Below are 23,253 nucleotides of genomic sequence, written 5' to 3' on the forward strand. Positions count from 1 at the left end.
ATGAGCACTGGGTGTTATATGCAACTAATGAATCACTTAACATTATATCTAAAACTAAGGATGTACTATATGTTGGCTAATTGGATTTAAATAAAATAAAATCAGTATTGAATAAAATAACCTATTTAATATTTCAGATAAATAAATTTTGAAAGGCTTTGATATCAAAGGGTCATGATGATGAAGACCAATTCTCACTACACAATGGGAGAAATGCAGAAGTTGCAAGAGGTTAGTTAAGCTAAAACTCTACCAAAACTGAGCTGATTTGCATATATCCAGACATCAACTCTTCTTGTCATTTGCTGCTCCATATGATAAATGCAAAGTATAGAAAAATTTCCAGCTATGGACAGTTATAATCACATCACCTTTACCTACTAAAGATATAGATAATTAAGAACTGGCTTTATTAACAGTACACATAGTTAAATAGCAACATGTCTTCAAGTTACTTACATCATCAGTGATACAAAGATATACAATCCTGTCTTGGCAGATGTAATGAAACAAATAACTGTAGGATAAAAGATATAAAATTTATTGTGGTTATGAGCAATATCGCTTTCACTTCCATCTTCTATCTATGTATAAGCAAATTTAGTACCACCAATGTGACCATATCATTTACAGATACTATCTATTCTCCCTCTCCCTCTCCCCTATACGCCTGTTTCTCTCAAGTCAAACTGATTAAGAATAAATAAGACGTTAAAATAAAGTCTCTACCCTAACTATGTAGCACAACAGTATGCACATTACCCATTAAAATGGTAGCTGCAAAAGCATAATTGGACTCTTAGGGCCTCAACAAGAGATAACATCTTAGGAGGGACACATAATTAAGATTAACCTCCAGTGAGCCATACGTCTTCCTTGCCTTCTTTTAAAATCTCAGAGCAATCACTTTTTGTACCAAATGCTCAACATTAACAACTGTTTGACATCTACTTTGAGCCAGTTACTGGATTGGGTGCTGAGGATACAAATAAGCAAAACCATCAGTCCCTGCCTTCACAAAGATCACAGTGCAGGGAATTACTGAGCAGCATGGTAAAACAGGATAAGGAGTAAAAGGCAGTATGGTGCTCTGGCAACATAAAGGAGACACCTAACAGAGTTTAGCAAAGGGTAATGGGAAAGACATCCTGGAGCAAATAGTGTCTGAGTCAAGACCTGAAGAATAAGTAAGAAATGGCAAGGTAAAGAGCAGACAAAGAGGGTTCCAGAGTGAAAAACCAACAAGCATAAAGGCCTGGAGATTTTTTTTAAAAAAAGCACATAATAGGTTTAGTAGAGTCAAATGAGTTCACATGACTAGAGAGTGAAATAGAAGGAAAAAACAAATTACCCGCACAGATGAGGCTGGAGAAGTAAGCAAATACCAGGTTATATAAAATGTTAAAACCTCACTATGCACTATCCTAAGAAAAATGAACAAGCATCAAAAGGTTTTAGCCTGAAGAGTGTGTAGTAAGATTTGTCATGCAAAAGGATGTTTTGGCTAGAGCATGGAAAACTGACAGGGGCGCCTGGGTGGCTCAGTCGTTAAGTGTCTGCCTGCCTTCGGCTCAGGTCATGGTCTCAGGGTCCTGGGATCGAGCCCTACATCAGACTCCCTGCTCCGTGGGGAAGCCTGCTTCTCCCTCTCCTACTCCCCCTGCTGGTGTTCCCTCTCTCACTGTGTCTCTTTCTGTCAAATAAATAAATAAAGTCTTTTAAAAAAAAAACAAGGACCAGACAGGAGAGTACTGTAGTACAGCAGGTAAGCAAATGAAGAGGGAAATAAACTCAAGTACTATGAGCAATGAAAAAGAAAAGGCAGAAGAAATAGAACAGAACTTGATAACTGGCTACTGGAAATGAAGCAGAAGGTAACTCAATTTTGCCTCCCAGATTTCTACCTTGGGCAAGTGGATAGATAAGAGTACCTGCTGAATTATACTTTTAATGTTCACATATAGGCTTGATATGAATTACAAGGAGGTATGGGAACTCAGGCAAAATGTCTTCCTCCACTACTCTAAAACTGTTCACATCAATTCCACCAATAACTTCCACATCGCCATATCCAGTGGCCCTCTCTGAAACATGATACTGTTGACCACTTCCTTCTTCTGAAAAGTGTTTTCTCTCCACTAGATTTCCCAACACCAGGCTTGCCTGGTTAATGTAGCAGTCTCTTTCCCTCTCTATTGATGTTTTCCAACATCCTCAGCTCTCTGCTCTTCTCACACACAGTCCCTGGATGGTGGCATCCACTGTCATGTCTTGCTGTTGTTTTCAGCTACCACAATTATGATAATTCCCAAACCTAGATCTGATTTACTTCCTGAGCTCCAGGCCTACATACACTACTGTCTACTAGACACATCCAACTGGACATAGCATAGACAACTTAAACACAGTGTCCAAAATGGAAGTCATCATTTTCTCCAGAAAATTTGTACCCTAGGGAGTAACTTGGTGTGAAGACCACAAAAAGTTACAATGTATGGTCCCTGCCACCAAGCAGCCTACAGTCAGATGACAGAGACAGAAAGTAAAGATTACAATTGTAACACAGTGTGGTAAGTGCTACAATATGAATAAACAAAAGATGCTATGGAGACAAGCAAAAAGGGGGCATCTGGCCCGGTCTTGGAGTTCAGGGTTTCTAGAAAAGGAAATATCTAAGTTCAGAAAGGCAAACTCAGATTTTTAAAAAGAAAAACATATTCAAGTAAAAGGTAATAGCTACTGCAAAGAATAGAAAGAGAAAGAACCCAGCATTGAAATGCAAATAGCTAAGTATGGCTGGAGAACAAAACTGAAGGCTAAAGTAGTGAGATATGAGGCCAGAGAAGGAAGCAGGGGCAGATACTGAAGAGTCTTCCAAGTCACTAAGAAACTTTACCCTGAGTGCACAGAGCAACTGCTGAATGAAAAGGACGTGATCAGAACTGCCCTTTTAGAAGGATTAAATAATGATGAAGAAAGTATCTCATTTGGGACCTATAAAATGAGCAAAAGTTTACCACTGGGCTGGGAGGGGAGAGACAGTTCAAAAGCATGAAAAAAAAGATGTAATGAAGCTTGAAGTAACACAGCTAGGTCAGAGAACAGCAAGGACTCCTAGAGAGATAAGGGCAGAAAGGTCAAGAATGGACAAAATTATGAAGGTAGAGTTTGGGCTTTACTCTAAAAGCAATGGGTTTTATTTTTTATTTTTTTAATTTTTATTTATTTATTTGACAGAGAGAGACAGCAGAGAGGGAACACAAGCAGGGGGAGTAGGAGAAGCAGGCATCCCGTTGAGCAGGGAGCCAGATGCAGGGCTCCATCCCAGGACCCTGGGACCATGACCTGAGCCAAAGGCAGAGACTTAATGACTGAGCCACCCAGGCGCCCCAAAGTAATGGGTTTTATTTATTTATTTTTTAAGTAATGGGTTTTAAGTAAGAAAGTGTAATCATAGGAATGTGAAATACAAATTTAAGGAAGGAACAACTAGAAGCTGAAAAACAAGTTAGGAGGGGGCTATTAAAAATGAAAACCAATAAAGGCCTAAACTAAACACTTTGACAAGTGGGGATAGAAGAAAGGGAATGGATTGAAAAATCTCTTGTAGGAGAATGGCAAGGATTTGGTGAGGAAGTCAAATATGATTCTTCAGTGTTAGTCTTAGCCAACTGAATGGCTGGTGATGTTGTTAAAGAAGATAGAAATAGCAAGAGGAAGATCAAATTTCAGGGGGAAATGGTTGTCTTACAGTAAAATGGACTTTTTTCTTTCAGTGTACAATAATAGATATTTTTAATCAGGATGATGGAATATGATTATAGGAAAGAAAAAAGGCAGAATGTTAAAAGGAAAAACTAAGTGCTGGAACCTCACTCCAGAGGATACTGGGCAGGACTGCAAGTGGAGAGGCACAACAGATGGACAATGCTGCCTTCTTGTACTATAACCACATTTTACTGGATTACATACTCTAGCCTCCCTTGTAGCTAGATATGGCTACGTGACTAATTTTGGCTGATAAAATGTGAGTGGAAGGTATATCCCCACTTCCCAGTCTTGCCTCTAAAAGGACTGAATGTGCTTTCCCTGGGCCTTTTCCTGGGAACTGAGTAGGAACACAGAGACCATAAGTCTAATAAGTTTTTGAAAACACTATAAAGCCATACTCACAAGAAGCTGGGATCATTTGACCCCTAAGACGTCTGGACCTCTAAACCATACCAGCAGGCAGCAGACTACAAAACCCGTACAGTTCCAAAAGATGACACACTAACACCCATTTTGGGTGTGGCCAGGTGATAATGGACAAGGAAGAGCCTCCCGGAGAACAAAGCCAGGATTCAAGGAGAAAAGACAAGGGAGTTCCTCCAATGAACCTGAACCACTAACCACTCCAGAGTCAGAATACGGAATCTTTGAAATTGCTGTGAAGGAGTTACTGGAACACTGCTAGGAAGCAGTGACTTCTATGTGTTTCTCATCCTTCTCTTCTCTAAATGTGAATTTGTAACTTCAACGTTGGTGTTGTTCTACTTCTACCATTGTCTAATGGGTTGGGCAGGGGGAGCAGGAAGAACATATCACTTCTCTTCTAGTTTATGCTAAGTCACAGGAGCCACCCCTGGGCCTGATGGAGAAGACTGTGTGTCACCCAGAGTCTCTGAACTGGACAGTGACCAGATGAGTTTTTGGAGCCATCTCCTGCAGAGAGGATATGCGCTCTTTGTTTGGGAAGAAGAGTACACCCAGATATTTGAGTGGCCCAAAAGAATAGAATGGAAGATTGCAAGCTGTCTCCTAATATCCTATAACTTCTAGAGTAATAGAATTTTAGCTGAACATACAACTGCACAGCTATAAATGACAAGTTCTAGCCTCCCTTCCAGCTAGGTTAGCTACATAACTATGTAGAGAAAAACAAAACATAAGCCAAAACTTCTGAACAATAAAATGTCATCCTACTTCTGGGCTTTGCCTTTAAAATTACTGAGCACAGGATGTTAACAAGAACTAAAGGAGCTGCCCTGGCCAGAGCTAATTGAAGACACTAACTGAAAATGACAGAGCCACCCCACCAGCCTAGAAGTACTCATCTCTGGGCTATCTCATTTAAGTAACACTGTATTTGGGGTATCTCTCTTACAGTAGTTTAGACTAGAGTAGGTCCTAAATTATACAAGGAGCTAGCTCTGGAAAGTAGTAAGAACCTCCTTCTGAGACAGGAACTAAGGGAAATTAGAATGGGTTAAATAACAAAAGTTTTTTAAGTATTGATGAGGAAGGTTGAGGTCCTTTTTCTCTGATTACTAAGATTTCCCACCTATGCCCTCCCCAATCCATTCTCCAATCAGCCACCAGAGCAATCTTTCTAAAGCAAAACCTGACCATGTCACACCCCAGCTGAAAACCTTCAGTGCCTTCCCACTGTCCACAGGGTAAAGTCAATCTCTTAATATGGCCTATGAGACCCTATATGATTTTTTTACCTATCTCTCCAGCTTTATTTTCACCATGCTGAGCACCAGTCACACAATACCACCTGCAGTTCCCTAAACATGTGCTATGAACTTGTAACTCCATACTTCTCTACCAGCTATTCCTTCTAGCTAGAATGCCATCCTCCTATCCACTACCTTCCACCATCTACTACAATTATCTATGGATTTGACTGTCTCCTCCATTAAACTGTAACCTCTATGAGGGCAAATACTGTGTAATTTCTTGTTGTATCCCCAGCACCAAGCACAGTGCCTGGCAATAGTCAAGTGCTCAGTAAATATTTACTGAATGAACAAAGGAACATTATGTCTTTTATCTGTATCATGTTGCACATATCCTAGAGCTCTATAGCAAAGTCATTTTTTACAAGTAACATTACCATATCTTTCTTTAAAATATTAATATCACTTTGATGATAAACATAATTTAAATTCAAATTTATAATGAATAGAACCAGACCATTATCTAAGCTGGTAAAGATTACTGTTCTGTCAGCTTATTTAAATTACCTACTAAGAACCTTGTTTTCTATTGTTCTGATTATAATACAGTTCACCTCTTTCACCCTCTACCCATGCAGAGCAGAACTCACTTGCCATGTGAGTACGTTAGTTTGTTATTTTCAGAAGGTATCTTAGCCAGAATCTGCTCTGTCACCTCCAGGAAGTTTCCTCCACACCAAGCATGTTTGGCAAGGATAGTCGTTCCCCTGGCAACAACGGCAAAAAGAATGGCCATGGCTTCAATCTAGCAAAAGGAAAAAAGACACACAAAACTTAGAATATTTCTTTGACGTGATCTTTCAAAAGAAAACTATCATTTACCAACATCTACCTGAAGAGAGTATTTTTTTCAATATTAATTTTTTAATTGAAGTATATTTGACACACAATGTTACATTAGTTTCAGGTATACAACACAGTGATCTGACAAGTCTACAATTTATGCTATGCTTACCAAGGTGTAGCTACCATCTGTCACCATGCCAAACTATTATGACACATTGACTTTATCCCCTATGGTGTACCTTTTATTCCCATGACTTATTCATTCCATGAATGGATGCCTGTATCTTCCACTCCCCTTCACCCCTTTTTGCCCATCCCCCTTTCCTCTGTCAACCATCAGTTTGTTCTCTGTATTTATAGGTCTGATTCTCCTTTTTGGTTTTTTTAATGCATTTTTTTTTGGATTCCACATATAAGTGAAATTATACAGTATTTGTCTCTTTTTCACTTACCACAATACCTTCTAAGTCCATCCATGTTGTTGCAAATGGCAAGAGCTCATTCTTTTTCATGGCCGAGTAATAATATTCCATTGTGTATATATCCATATATATATATGTGTGTGTGGATAAAGAAGATGGATATGGATATACGGATAAAGAAGATATGGTGCATGTATATATGGTGTATATCTTCTTTATCTATTCATCTATCAATGGACACTTGGGTCGCCTCTGTATATTAGTTATTGTAAATAATGCTGCAATAAACATAGGGCTATATATATCCTTTAAAATTAGTGTTTTTTAGTTCTTTGAGTAAATACCCAGTAGTGGAATTACTGAATTGTATGGTATTTCTATCTTTAATTTTTTGAGGAACCTCCATACTGCTTTCCACAGTGGTTGCACCAATTTACATTCCCACCACCAGTGCACAAGGGTTCCCTTTTTTACACATCCTTGCCAATACTTATTTCTTGTCTTTTTGATACTAGCCATTCTGACAAGTGTGAGGCAATATCTCATTGTAGTTTTGATTTGTATTTCCCTGATGGTTAATTGATGGTGAGCTTCTTTTCATGTGTCTGTTGGCCATCTGTATACCCTCTTTGGAAAAATGTCTATTTGGGTCCTGTGCCCACTTTTAAAGTGATTATCGGGGGGGTTTGGTGTGAAGTTCTTTATATATTTTAGATACTAATCGCTTATGAACATTATCATTTGCAAATATCTTTTCCCATTCAGTAGGTTGCGTTTTAGTTTTGTTGGTGGTTTCCTTTCCTGTGCAAAAGCTTTTAATTTTGATGTATTCCCAATAGTTTATTTTTGCTTTTGTTTCCCTTGCCTCAAGGAGACATATCTAGAAAAATGTTGCTAAGGCCTATGTCAAGGAAATTACTGCCTACTTTTCTTCTAGGAGTTTTATGGTTTTGTTTCACATTTAGGTATTTAATCCATTTTGAGTTTGTGTATGGTGTAAGAGAGTGGTCCAGTTTTCCCAACATCATTTGTTGAAGAGACCGTCTATTCCCTATTGTATATTCTTGTCTCTTTTGTTGAAGATTAATGGACCATATAATTGTGGGTTTATTTCTGGGCTCTCTATTCTGTTCCATTGATCTATGTGTCTGTTTTTATGCCAGCACCATACTGTTTTGATTACTATAGCTTTCTAATATATCTTGAAGTCTGGGACTGTAATACCTTCAGCTTTGTTCTTATTTCTCAGGATTGCTTTGGCTATTCAGGGTCTTTTGTGGTTCCATATAAATTTTAGGATTATTTGTTCTAGTTCTGTGAAAAATGCTATTGGTATTTTGATAGGGATTGCATTCAATCTGAAAATTGCTTTGGGTAGTATGGACATTTCAAAAATATTAGTTCTTACAATCCATGAGCACAGAATATCCTTCCGTTTGTTTGTGTACCTGGAGACAGTATTGACCAAGGGGCTATAATGTTAATGTAAGACACTTAATAACAGGCTTAACACAAAGGTCACAGTCCTGTACAAGCTTACAACCCTAAAACATGTTGATATGTATATATAGAGAAAGACACACCAAATATGTACACGCGTGTGTGTATACACTGTAATGTATATGTCACATACACACAGATAGGGTGCATTTACAAATTATACAGCACAATTGTATATCACCATTTGAGAAGCAATTACCAGAAATAGTAAAGGGACATAAGAGGTGGTTCATCCTTTTTTTATTAAAGCTAATTAACACACAGTGCTATATTAGTTTCAGGTATACAATATAATGATTCAACAATTCTATGCATTACTCAGTGCTCATCACCATAAGTGTACTCTTAATCTCCTTTATCTATTTCACTCATCCCCCCCACCTCCCCTCTGTCAACCACCAGTTTGTTCCCTGTATTTAAGAGTCTGTTTTTTGTTTGTCTCTTTTTCTTTGTTTTGTTTAATTCCACATATGCAATAATCCCATCCTGAAAATTTATCCTAATAGTTCAACAGAAGTTTGACTCTAGATTCAGAAAGATATGTATTAACAGTATTAATAGCCCATATTTATTAAGTGCTTACTGTGTACCAGGCACCATTTTAAGCTCTTTACAACTATTTTTTTAAAGATTTTATTTATTTATTTGAGAGAGAGAGAGAATGAGAGATAGAAAGCACGAGAGGGAAGAGGGTCAGAGGGAGAAGCAGACTCCCTGCTGAGCAGGGAGCCCGATGTGGGACTCGATTCCAGGACTCCAGGATCATGACCTGAGCCGAAGGCAGTCGATTAACCAACTGAGCCACCCAGGCGCCCCGCTCTTTACAACTATTAACTCACTCAATACTTACATCAATTAAATTATACACTATTATGATACTTATACTAAAATGAGCAAACTGCAGTATAGATGACTTACACAGTTTGCCCAAAATTACAGATCTAGTAAATAATAAGAGTTGGGATTCAAACCCAGGCAGTATGGTTCTAGAACCTGTAATCTTATCCATATAGTACATACTGCCTCTACTATAAAGGCATTATCCATAATAGAAACAAACTGAAAAGACCCCAAACCTTCCACAAGAAGAATGGTTCTCTAAATTATGTTAAGATCCTTCATAAACAAAACATTTCTTAAAAAAAATACAGCATGAGTTTAAGTCTCTCTTGTGTTAATGAATTTGTACTATTTTTTTCACCTACCAGCCCCATTTCTTTTATCTAATGGAATAAATTTATAAAAAGAGATGTCCAAGTACCTTCCTATTTTTCTACTAACTCTTCAACTTATTATTTGTTAACATGTTCAGTTTCATCCAACAGGCCAGTGGTTCTTAAACTGTAAGTGAATGAGTTATCTTGGGTGGAAGAGTGACACTCACAGTTAAAAATTCAAATTCTTGGCATCATCACCTAAAATTCTGATTCAGTAGGCTTGAGGTAGGACCCTGGAATAACATACTTAAGACAAGCCTATCCAAATGCAGGTCATTCCCTTAACCATATTTTGTGAAACACAGCAACAGACCATAAAGTGCTTGAAGTCAGGGAATCCAGAGATTCCTTCTTGGAATCTCAGCACTGAAAAACCGCACATAGAGCAGAAGAAGCGCTCATCTGTGTCTTGAGCTGAACACCTCTCAGGGTCTCTTCTTCACTCTCTAAATGAGGGTGTTCCTCAGGGTTGTGTCCTTAGCCATCTTCTTTCTGGATTTCTCTTTACACATATGTAGTAAGTTACAATTTCCAAATCACTTTCTCATACATTATATCCCTCAATCTTAAAAGCCTCAGCTGACCCTATAACATGCTCCAGGTACTGCTCCATTTCTTAAAATCATAATCTATACACTATCTCTGCTTCTCTGCTTTTTTTTTTTAATAATTTATTCTGCCCTCATTCTTTTTTTTTTTTAATTTTTATTTATTTGACAGAGAGAGAGACGGCGGGAGAGGGAACACAAGCAGAGGGAGTGGGAGAGGGAGAAGCAGGCTTCCCGCGGAGCAGGGAGCCTGATGCGGGGCTCAATCCCAGGACCCTGGGATCATGACCTGAGCCGAAGGCAGACCACCCAGGCGCCCCCTACTTCTTTCTTTTTAACTCTTCAACTTACTGGGTTTTGCCCTCAACAGTTCACAAAACCATGCTTGCTCAGATCATCAACAGCCTCTATGCTATAAAATTCAATGGACACTTCTCTATTCTCACTTACCTGACCTCTTAGGAAGAGTCAACACCATTGACTAACCCTCCTTCTTGAAACACTCCCACATATCTGGCTGCTCCTTGTTTTCTGGATGAGCCCTCCTCCTCTAGCTGACTTCCAAATGTTGACTTTCCATGGGTCTTGGTTCTATGCTCTCTCATCCCAAGAAGAGCTCATCTACACCAGTCATTTTAAACATCATCTATTTGCTGAAGACATATTGCATATAGAAAAAAAAAATCAGGGCACAACCAAAGTTAAGAGAAAGCCAAAGACAAAACCCAAGGCACAACAAATAGTTGAGGGAAAGGGAGATGAACAGAGACCCACAAAGAAGACTGAGGAGGACCAACTGAGAAAATGAGAGGAAAGCCAGAAGAGTGTGGTGGCCTGGAAGCCAAAGGGAAAGCAAGCTTCAAGAAGGAACAAATGTCAGCTCCTGCCTGTGTTTACTGATGCACAGTAGGAAGACTCTAAAGAGCCACTGAAATTTTTTAAAGAAGGAAGTTACTGGTTAGTCAAACAGATACGCAGTAGAGTGGAACAATAACACAAAGAGAAACAGAGATGAGAAATTATATGGTCCCTGAGACATGAAAAAGTAGCAGCTTCAGTCCCTTAGTAGCTTCAAGAAGAAAACTGAATTGGCAACAATACAAAAAAAAAAACAAACAAATCTAGTCTTAGTGGACCATAAGTTCATTATGAACTGACATCGGGTAATTGCTTAAAATGATTACATAATCCTAAATTACATTTAAAAACAGGGTGTCTTGATCTTTTTAACTACTATTACCATTATACTCTCTTGCTGGTTAGAATATATGTGGAATACTGAGTTCAAGTCTGGGTACAGTATTTCAAGACTGGATGGGTAAGAGACCTGGACAGAGACCTGGACATTCTATCATTTGAAGAATGAATAGAGAAACTAGAAATATTTAATATTAAAAAGAGAAATATAGAGGGAATGTGACAACAGTCTTCATTTTTACATGAAGTACAGTCACCTAGAACAGGGAGTGCATTATTTGGACTTGGAACAATGGATATATGTTACAGGGAAACAGTGTTTTGTTCAAGAAAATCAGTCCCCAATTAAAAAATGTCTGTTAAACATCAGGTACATAGCAACAGAAACTTTCTTCTCAGACATCAATAATAGGAATTTCTTACTCTCTTCTAGACTGTTAAAAACCTCACCTATTATCAAGTCTCATCTGCCACCATTGTAACTCTCTTGCAATAGAATCTGTAATGTCTTTTTAAGTTTTTATTTAAATTCCAGTTAACAGTGTAAAATTAGTTTCAGGTTTATAACTTAGTGATTCAACACTTCCATACAACAGCTGATGCTCTCAAGGGTACTCCTTAATCCCCATTACTTGAATCTAAAGTCTTAATGAATATTGGGATAACAGAAACTGTGAAAGAATACTGCATTTAAAGTGAGAAAACCTGGCTCTGCTAATTACTAGCAGTATGTGAATGTCTAATAAACCATAAAGTGCTATATAAATACAATATGCAAGAAAAAAAGAATGAAAAAGCCAGAGGGAAAAGAGAAGGAAAAAAAACCAATAATGAAATATAAAGGAAAGCCCTGTCTCCACACTGTTCCTCCGTTCTCTTATTCATGCCTTACTTGGTTCCACAGCCGTTATCCCAGTTCTACTTCCTTCCTGCTAAGAATCCTGTATGAGTTTCCTGTGGCTGCCTTGACAAAGTATCAAAAGCCACAAAGGTTTAAAACAACAGAAATTTATTGAAATCAAGATGTTGGCAGGGCCAGGCTCCCGCAGAAATCTATAGGGGACAATCGTTTATCTCTCCCTAGCTTCTGGTAGTCTGCTGACAATCCTTGGCATTCCTTGGCTTTCAGCTGCAGCACTTCAACCTCTGCCTCCATACTCATATGGTATTCTTCATGTGTGTCCATGCCTTCACATAGCAGTCTCTGGGTCTTTTCTCTTATTAGGACACCCACTCCACTATGACCTCATTTTAACTTACATCTTAACTACACCTGGAAAGACCCTTATTCCCAAATAAAGTCACATTCACAGGTACCACTGGTCAAGATTCAACATATCTTTTATGAGGACACAAAACATCTTAGAAACTCACTGTTCCTCCCAAATCATTCTTACTCTTCCCTCTCTATATATTCACATCACTCTTTCCTTACTCTCATTAGAGGCCTGTCCTTAAAGAGATGGGCCAGAAGGGCAATCTCCAACAGCCTGAAGTTAGAAAGGCCTGTTTCTACTGCCTAGAAGATTCCAAGGAAAAGGTCATTTTCGTTTCAGTTGCTGGGATTAAAAAAAAAAAAAAAAAAAAGATATGCTATGGGGGAATCCTACTGAAAATTCTAGATGTAGTTTTTTACAGAGGAATTATTAAATTGTGGTGAAGATCTTTAAGTCCATTAAAGATTAAGATGTTACCAATTGGCATAATAACGGAAATGCCCTGAATAGCATTATTTATAAAGAAAAAGGCATCAAGTTTCAAAAAATCTTAAAAAAGGAATTTTTGAAATATATCCATTTATAAGTAAGGGATTACTTGTGTTATGAACAAATTGCTCAGGGCACCTGGGTGGCACAGCTGGTTAAGCATCCAACTCTTGGTTTCGGCTCAGGTGTGATCTCAGGGTCGTGAGATTAAGCCCCGATTCAGGCTCTGCAATCAATGCAGAGTCTGCTTCTCTCTCTTCCTCTGCCCTTCCCCTCCCACACACACTCTCTCTCAAATAAATAAATCTTAAAAAAATTGCTCCCCACTCCCCATGTCCCTCTCTAGAAAACAATACATAAAAATAAAAATAAAAAACAAACTGCAAATAGAACAGAAACAATGAAAACACTGCTCCTCAGTGGAGGCATCTTCAAGTAGGGGTGAAGATGGTTTCAGGGAATTGAGTAAAGAAAAAGGTCAAGTCAGTTTTTCTCACATTCGAGTCTATGTGTTCTGAGGATTTTTTTTAATTCTATATTTTTATTTTGATATCATGTATGTTAATATTCTGGATCTACACATATACCTTATAAATGAGTGATGGCACACAATTCCATGCTGCATTTGCATTATGAAGGCCTAAGAGCCAAGAAATTCTCTAAAATGACAGTGCCTAATTTTTAATGTCTTGGAAGCATGTCTGGCTGCTCTTAGGCTGGCATATCCTAAAATCATAATGACAATCATGACTCCAGCACTCTTGTGTTCCTGTTGTGTTTTTTAATCAGTTATAAAGACAAAGTTTATCTTTTGCAGTAACATTTTACAGTTGAAAGATATCTGCATAATAAGAACCTTTTATTTGAAGAATTGAGACTTGACATTCTGAAAACTGTTACAGAGTGATAAAATGACAATTATCTCAGGCTAAGAAGAAAATATTTAAAGATGTGTCTCTACCAAGTGGAAACCAAATGACACTATAATGTGTTGTATGAATAAAGGTTGTGCAACTGTTCAAACAGATAAAAAAGGTGGAAGAATTAACTTCTCACATAGCACATGGTAATAGTCAATGCAAAATCAAAAGAATGCATTCTGTATCATTATTTATATTACTGCAAAGGAATGTATTATGTTAATCCTTGCAACAGTTCATTAGCAGAATGTTTCACAGGAAATACACAATGGAAATTAGATTGTTTCCACCCTTACGTACTATTAAATTGGCCCATTAAATTAAATGAGAAAGGGGCATGGAAAGTGCTAAGACATGGGAACACATTTTATGGGAGAGCTATGAAACAAGAGAAGGCACAGAAGTGAGAACAAACTAGGGAAGGTAAACTAGCCTGATGAGATAGAATGGTCTGCATTTGGTGAATGAGAAGTTTCAGGGATAAGTACAATGACCTTTTATAAAGAAGGCTTTGTGTAAATGAAATAATTAATAGATTGGATCAAATCGTTTTTCTATTTCAGTTCAACAGATATTTTTCCAGGATTTACTATATGACAGCCAAAGTAGTAGACACTGGAGATATGAAGGCCAGTAAGAAAGGACTTCTATACTCAAGGGAGCCATAGTACAATGGGAAAGACAGACATAAACAAATAAGTGCAATTAAGTGTAACCAGTGAATAACCTAAAAATGTACAAAGTTATTCAGACTTCTTAAAGGTTTCTGATTATCTCACCCTGGGTGAAGAAAAAATGCAGGTATCAGCCTATGTATTAGGAATTTCCTCAGCATACTATTAAAATTATTTCTCTGGAAGAGAGGTCAAGGTCTATTTTATCCTCACTAGCTTTCCAGTGCCCAGCACAGTGCCTGGCATAAATTTTCCCTCAAATATGTGTTAAATAAATGAATGAATACTGAGCATGTTTTGGTTTAAACAACAGATAACTTTATATTCAGTAGGACCTAGTAAGAAGGATATTTTGATTACTAAACTATCTCCTTAATTAAGATAAAGCAGTTGAGCTGCTTTAATCTAATCTAATCCCCAACTTTCTGTCTGGGTCTTAGGAGGAAATAAACCAACGACAGATAAACCACCAGTTCTGATGTAATAACCTTGGAGAAGACAGAAGAATGAAGAACAAATACTGATATGACAGAGGAAAAGAAGAGGTGTTTATGAAAAGCCTGAAGTCTGGTTACAGACCTCTTGTATTCTTGTTGGTGTTACAAATACTCTTTTATGGTGATGTTCTGAGACCCAACCCAATCCCTCTGACTTTCTCAGGATATGAGACTACCCTGTCAAGTCAACCACCTGTTCTACTTTGCATTAACCACCACCACATCACATCACATCATCTGGATTATTCCTGTTTGCCAACACACACATACAAACATGTAAGCTACTGAGAGTAGCGATCTCCTAGGTCTTGTTTCTAGCTATATCCCTTGAGCTTAGAAGAGTCTCTAGCACATATTAGCTGTTCAATAAATATTTATTAAACATATGAGTGAGTCTGCTCTCAGCCACAGCTACTCAAAGGGAACACATGTCTCTGGGATCGAGGGTGGGACAATGGAGGTACAGGTAGTTGAGCGCAATTAATAAGAGAAAAGCACTTGACAGCTGCTCATTTGTGGGGGTTACGGGAGAGGGAGATGTAAGACATCTACCAAAGAGTCTAGTACATGGTCAGAGTTTGTTAAATATTGGCCAGTTATAACAGTAACATACAGGTCGACGCTGTGGAAATAGGTCCGGGTAGAGATACTGAGTCCCTATCCGAACTGAGGAAGAAGAGGAATGAAACAATGGGCGATGAAGAAAGGGCACGCGGAGGTGTACAAACCCACGAAGGAGCACAGAAGTAGGTGAAGCACAAAGTGACGTCATCAAAACAAGGGCGTAGAGACTAGTTTTTAGAAGACTCAGATCTCAAGACTGAATCTCAAACGCTAAAGAAAGGTCCTGCAGAATGCGAACTGAGAGAAAGTTAACATTTCGCCCTCCTGTAACAACAACTTCAGTGACGCATTCTGACACTCTTTATCAGAGCACAAAACGCAGTTCGCCAAAACTGAACCTGCCCGACAATTCGAACCGTCGACACCAGAGAAGCCCAAGTCACCCTTGCACTGCCTCCTCGATCCACCCCAGCACCTTCTTGTCCACCCCTCTGCCCGCCGTCCGCCGTCGTCTCCCCGCCTTCTGCCGAGCGCGCCCCGTTCAATTTACCTGTCCGTGCACCCCCTGAGAGCGCGTGGGCTCAGAACCGAGGGGCGCAAGTCTGAGCCGGGCCGCCAACTGCCCGCTCCCAGAGGAGGCTGGGACCGGACGCCACCGGCTTCCGCGTAAAGCGCCCCGCCCGCGCGCGGCCTCCTGGGAATGTGAGCGCTCCTCCAATGGTGAGTGGGCTGTAGGGCGGGGCCTGCTGCATTCTCCGCCCCGGCACTTCCCCGTAGCCGCACTGCATTCTGGGAGTGATAGTCCAACTGGAATATCGCCCAGTCTGTCACACAGTCAATAACTTGTGGTAAACAACATCAAGCGCTGTTCCTCCGGCAAAAGGAAGGATGCAGGGCCACAAAGAGTTCACCAGCATTGAGTCGGTGGGGATAAATGAAGAGCGAAGCTTGCCCCGCCATCTCCGTGCTTAGTCTCAGAAGGTAACGTCTCCTGTTATTTCACAAAGTAGAATTCGTGTCACAGGAACTCTCTACTTTTCGCCACGAAATTTCCTAACCTCCTTAGACCCCTCAACAATCCTTTCTCCTATTCTTTTGCAATAATAATAATCCCTCCTCCTTCTCCTCTCCTTTGATCTAAGCTCCCCCCGCCCCGTCCCCTTTACATTCCTATTCCCTCTTGCCAACTGAGTCTAGCCCCACTGATGAACCCTTCTGTCTCATGACTTCTCAAATGGCTCCCCGCTTAATCACTCTTTATTATCAGCATTTAAAGATTGGCAGACTATCTCTCATCTAAAACATTCCAAAGTCACCTTTCTCAATTTCACACCCCCCAAACCTGTCACCACACAAACTTAACCTGTAGTCTCTTTCCCACCTCTCTTTTCCAGTCAAAATTATCAACAGTGTTGCTAAAACAATTACCATACTTCAAACTTGCATGATTTTACATTGATTATTTTCCTCTTCTTTAAATCCTCTTAGTATGGGCCGCTTTAACAAAATATCACAAACTGGATGGCTTAAACAACAAAAATTCATTTCTTACAGTTCTGGAGGCTGGGAAGTTTCAGACAAGAATGCCGGGTATGGTTGAGTTCTGGTGGGAACCTGCTTGCTGACTTGCAAACTGCTATCTTCTTGCTGTATCTTCACATGATGGAGAGATATCAGCTCTCACACATCTCTTATAAGGGCAGCAATCTCATTCATGAGGGCTCCACCCTCCTGGCCTAATTAACCCAGAACAGCACCACCTCCAACTACCATCACATTGAGGAGCAGGACTCCAGCATATAAATTGGGGGGGGGGGACACAAACATTCACTTCATAGCACTTTCTATTCTTTTATCTCTAAGATGGTGCACATTCCTCGTTCCCCTCCCACTTTTATGGCAGCTCCTCATTTTCCTTTGAAATGTTCACGATCCATAGGGCTCTGCCCTATGCTCACATGTTTCTTGGGTGATTTTACCATTCCCACTGATTTGGTTGTCATCTGTATGCTGAGGATTCCCACATATAGGAAGCCCAGAAAAGACTCCTGTAACCCACACTGAAATATCTAATGACAGCTGAGCATCTCTTTCAAGCACTTAAAACTTAATGTAGTCCTCAGATGACCTAGTACATTTCGACTCTCTCCTCTCCCATTACCTGTTCTTCCTTCTCTAATCCCACCTCAGTGAACAGCGCAACCGTGCAGTTGCTCACACCAGAAAGCTGGCTATCATTTTGAGTGATTTCACTCCCTCAAAGTTCACATCCAAACAATCAGCAAGCCATGTTAATTCTATCTCCTAAATACCTCACTTGTCAAGCTCCAGTTTTCTCATCTTTAAAATGAGGATAATAACAGCACCTGTCTTCAAGGGTTGTTGCAATGATTAATGAACAGTAGTGCCAGGCAGAGAGTAAGCACTTGAGGACAATAAGTGTTTATCAAACAAGCACTGTGTTTGTCATTGGTTCTCCTTCATTTGGTCTTATGTAATGATAACTAACATTTACTTTTATTTAGTTTATATTCAGGGAGAAATAAAAGGAAAAATGGGAAATGGTGAAATAGTCTGTGCAAATTACCTCTACTCCATTCCTCTGTATTTTTCCAAGCATGTCAAAAATGTAGTACTGGTCATGAGGCACTATACACATGGTTCTAATCTAATATGTGCAGGATATACCATACCTTAGTTATTGTTATTGGCTCTGGGTGGGCTATAGACAAATTGAAGTACATTAAGAGATTCATGACTACAATGATCAGGGCACTAGAAATCAGAAATAATGTCTATACCTATAGTATCTCCTTCACCATCTCCCCACCTGCCCCTTCTTGTCACTTGAGATTATTCTATTTAAAACAGAATCTGATCACTTTGAAATCCTACTTAAAACCCCTCATTGGCTCCACATTATATAGAGGATAAGGTCTAAGATTCTTAACAGAGAATTCAAGGCCCTCCATGATCTGGCCTCTCTTTACCTCTCCTGCTTCATATTCTGTCTCTCTCTCACCAATACACTGTGTTCAAGCCTGCTTCTTTGTGGTAGCATTCACTCATTCATCCATCCATCCATTCCTTCCACTAATATGTACTAAGTGCCTACTATGAGCCAAGCCTATTATATATCCCGGAGATATAGCAGTGAAAAAGACAGACAATGCCCTTGCTTACACGGAGCTAACACTTCAGTACCATGCTCTTTCATGTCTCAATGCCTTTGCACATGCTGCCTCTCCTGTCTAAATCTTATTTATTTTTCAATACCTATCTCAAATACCACTTTTTCATTTTACATCAAAGTATATGCTTCTTTTTTCACCTTTATCCACCCTCTGTAAAGGTTTAATTTTCATATTAGTATTAATTTTATTCAGTACCTATTCTTTGTGAGAAGGAATAGTATCTTAGAGAATGAGTTTTGGAACTAGACACTCCTGAGTTAAGAGCTCTGTGAACCCTAAATGTTGCCTCAATTTAGAGATTTTAGGGCTCTGTCAAAGCCTCTCTTCTTACTCCATGTTCTCTCCTAAAGTAATATATCTGTGCTCCAAAACTTGGGTTTCTAGCAAAGCCCTTTACTTTGGGAAATCAGGGAAGGTCTCTCTCAGGAGGTAACATTTAAGCTGAAATCTGAATGTCAAGAAGGAATCAGCCACAAGAAGATAAGAGAGAACAGAATTAAGCCAGAGGACTGGAAGGTAGTAGAAGTGAGAGAAGAGTGGTAGGAGGAGAGATCACACCAGGTTTCTTTCTGGTCTTTAAATATTGTGAGCTCCTTCCCATTTTATGATCTTTGCACCAGCTCTCTCTGCTTGGAGTTCTATTATGTCTTATCTTATGGCCAGAGCGTCTTGCAAGGCTGTGGAAGCCAGAAGGAATTTGGATTTTATTCTAAGTGTAACAGAAAATCTTTAGAGAGGTTAGAGCAGAGCAGTGATATGATCTGATGTAAGGGTTTAAAAAAAATTAGCTCTATTTAGCATGCCAATACACTGTCTATCCTGGTAATAAATTAATATCTACAGTTTTAAAAATATGTTGGGTAGTTTCCAAGAAAAATGCTTCTGGATGTGTATATTAATGTGCATACAGAACCATTTAAATAGGTGGCTTTATAATTTTATAGTTTTCAAATTCAGAAATTCTGTTACTAATTCATCAAGTTACTGAAGAATGGAATCTCTTCTTTATAATCCATGATTTTAGATAGTTTGAGTGTATGGAGTAAAGGTTTCAATTTCCATTTCAGTTCCTGCAGCTACCAAGCCTGGATTTATAGAACTGATGGTTTAGATAACCTAATCCAGTCTCCTAATTGTATACATTAGAAATCTTCTGGTCTTGACAAAGATTACAAAACTAAGAAACGATGGAGTCTGGATTACAAACCAGCTCTCGTGTACTAGATGTTCCGGAAATGTCTGCTGGGCTAAAACAAGATACATATATTCCACAGAGCTCTAATCCTATCTGGGAGACCCTGGTTTTACATTCCACTTAACAGGATTGGATCCTGATGTATTATTTTGTGGTTCACAAACAAATCCAGTGACTGTTGCTTTGGCATCAAAATCATGCACATTGTTGCATTCTATCACTTATCACCAGTGTTGTTTATGCTTCTTTTCTCCTGGATATTTGGTCTTGGGCAAATTTTCTTCTTGTTCTGTGTTCAGAATAGACCTGACTCAGGAGTGCCTGTTCTCCTTTGAAATTCACAGTCAGCAGAGGGAGCTAACACATTATCAATATCTACAAAATCATTGGCATTTGAGTATGGGAGAGTTCATTTTTTCTTTGTGGCTCAATTCCAGTTAGAGTCATCACTTATCCTGCTCTGTTTCTCTGAGCCATCAATGATTCCAACACCAGCTTTGGCAAAGCAATTCTGAGGTGTCTTTCCCACACAGCAATGAAATTTCTCATTATATCAAGAACGTGCCATTTATTTACATCTGCAGTAGGACAATGCTTCTCATAATGTACCAAACATTTTCAGCATCCAGCTTTTGATGATTTATTGTTTCTCAGTCTAATAGCTACACATAGCCATGGTACTAGTAGGAAAAAAAACCCTGTAGACTTGTTTTAATTTAAATCTCCTGTGTCTATGTGCAGCTATCAGTAATAGAATGTTTTCTGGGAAGCCGTTTTTCGCTCTAATTGCAGGAGCCATTTCCCAAACAACCTGCCAGATGTCAGTGCATTTTTGTTAACTTTATATACACACAGGAAATTTACATATACAAAGGGGGTTTTCAAATTTCCATATAAGTGAATCTAATTTCTTGCTTCTCCCAGCACTGTAACAAAGGAAAGTTGATGACCCATCTCTCTTTATATATTTATTTTTCTCCAGGACAACATTCTTCTGTCACAGTGTGCCTCTGCTTTGGTTGCAGATTATAGAGGTTCATTAGATGTACCCCATGAGCGTATCTGCTCAGATTTGGTCTCTCATTTTCAAGACAATCTTCAGCAGTTACTTTAGAGATGCTTTATTTTTTAGGTGATGTGATATGATATTGTGAAAATGCTGGGAACATTGCTGCCAGCCATAAAGAGTTGACATCAACTCCCATCTAGAGAGCAATTTCATTAGCCCTTTCTAAAAACCACTGAGCATCCATATATAGAAATATCTGCCCTCGTCTGGCAAAATTATTTAAGCATTCTATTTACTAAGTTGGTATATATTATTCTTCTCATTCTGTTATCAGTTTTACCTCCCTTGGCTGTTTGACTTTTATCTTTTCCCAGTTTTTCAAGAAACATACAGAATATTCATAAGGAAATTCCAAATTTGGTAACCATTTCACTTTTTGACTTTTATGCATGAAATTTTAGTTCTGGAGAATTTTTCTCCACTAAATTAACTAAATTTTCTCTTTAATAGCATGACTAACACCAAATGGTATGTAACAGAAAAGACCTGCTTCACAGAACATGAACATTCTAAAAAGGACCAAACCAAGGGCAAGCCTGAGGTTTGGTACAGAACATGGAAGTGCAGCACTAACAAGGCAACTCATTTTCTTAAGCTCTAAAGTTTCTAAAGCAAAGGTGATGTCAAATTACAAGAAGGGCTAGTTTGAATTATCTTCATAACCAAATCAAAAAAAAGGGATACTAATAACTTTGAGGGTAGATACTACTGCTATCAGATAGTGAGTGATTAGGTTTAAGGCATAAAAATGATCAAATGGAGGGAAATAAAACACTGATTGGAAATTATCCTCCTTTAAAAATCTGATGGAAAATTAAGAACACTTCCAGTTCAAAATTCTAAACATAAAACCCAAGTATGTCACATCTTTTCACTTGTTTCTAATATGATGTAAAGAATCTACATTCTAATAGAATAGCTAACCACAACCCTGGTGTCCCTAGGGAAGAGGCCTGTAACTTGGCATTTGGTTTTTTCCACCTTGGCTCATTTCCAGTTCAGGATTTTGACTCCTCAAGCCTTCAGCCTTTAACTAATCAATCATTGGTGGAAGGGACTGGGATTGTTTCTCTACACATAAACTGACCTTTGTCCCTTTTAAAATGCAAGAACATCCAGGACATGTAGCTACTTCTTCCTCATTCTCCAGCTCTCACTTGGTGAGGATGAAGATGCCCATATAAATTATCTTCACATGTGCAGGGGTAGAAATACATCTCCAAGGCATGATCATTATTGCGAGTGCATGAGTTCCACCTTGGAACAGATCAAGTATGTTCTCAGTTGTGAGTTTCTGTACCAGTTGTTTACTCAGCACTGAATGCTGAACCTCCAGATCTGTGCACATATCTTTCAAGTAATTCAGGTCCCAGCTTATATGGACCCTCCTCAGGTGGACTCTCCATGACCCCTGATCACTAAACATTTTTCTGTTTTGTTTTCTTTATAAAATACATGCTCAAAATAATTTTTCAATGTTTCTTTGTTTATTGTCTGCCCCATTTAATTTTATTCAATAATAGAACATATAAATTCCATACAGGAAGGAACTTTATTGCTCTTGTCCATCATTGTATCTCCTCAAGGTGGCATAGAGTTGGTGCTCAATTACAGTTTGTTGAAAGAATCCATACTAAGAAGAAGAGCTAGCGCTTCTCTGGTACCAAATAATATTCTATGGTAAATATATATTACTGCACTTAATCACCACAGTAATGCTGTGAACTAATTATTATTATTGTCAACCTCATTTTCCAGACAAGGAAACAGAGGCGCCAAACAGCACAGAAACTGAGTGGGGCCAAGGTTTGCCTATGGAGGTCTTGGCTTCCTGTCTCCCCCTCTTGTGTAAATTTCAGAAGCTCTTTAAGAGGGAACAAAAGGAGGGGTGGGCAGTCGGTGTTGATTGCCTAAATCGAGCAGTTCCCAGGTCAGTACACAACCTATTTGCTTCCCTAGTCCTCCTCCATTTCTGTTCCTGCCTCCTGGGCTTCAGTGCCTAAAAGATATATATATATTATATATCCCTTGATTTTCTTTGTGTTGCATATGTATTCACAGCTTTCAAATACTCTAAACAGAATTTTTTTTACAAGTTATCACCATGACTTTTATTTTGACCTCCTAAAATTAAACAGAACACTTTAACAAACTTTTACTGAGGCATCATGTGCCAAAAGTATGCTAAGTACTAGAAATACATGCTCTCAAGGAATTCAATTAATATACATAACTGATTCATTAAAAACATTCAAGTGTA

At 38.8% G+C, this 23,253-nt stretch overlaps 1 protein-coding gene across 1 annotated transcript in view; it reads right to left on the reverse strand.

The window, feature by feature from the left end:
• The window catches only part of VAMP7 (vesicle associated membrane protein 7), a 67,214-nt gene extending 51,019 nt beyond the window's left edge, over positions 1 to 16,195 (reverse strand). Inside the window, exons 1-3 of the mRNA XM_028095952.2 lie at positions 16,086 to 16,195; positions 6,095 to 6,249; positions 460 to 517 (exon numbers count right to left, since the gene is read on the reverse strand). Of these exons, the coding sequence (XP_027951753.1) occupies positions 460 to 517; positions 6,095 to 6,240 (204 nt within the window). The 5' untranslated portion in view covers positions 6,241 to 6,249; positions 16,086 to 16,195. The remainder of the gene's footprint in view (positions 1 to 459; positions 518 to 6,094; positions 6,250 to 16,085) is intronic.
• Positions 16,196 to 23,253: the final 7,058 nt, after the last annotated feature.

This window comes from Eumetopias jubatus, unplaced genomic scaffold (genome assembly GCF_037043125.1).
Source record: "Eumetopias jubatus isolate StellerSeaLion01/CBP00866 unplaced genomic scaffold, mEumJub1_p1.0 scaffold_60, whole genome shotgun sequence".
Taxonomy (NCBI): domain Eukaryota; kingdom Metazoa; phylum Chordata; class Mammalia; order Carnivora; family Otariidae; genus Eumetopias; species Eumetopias jubatus.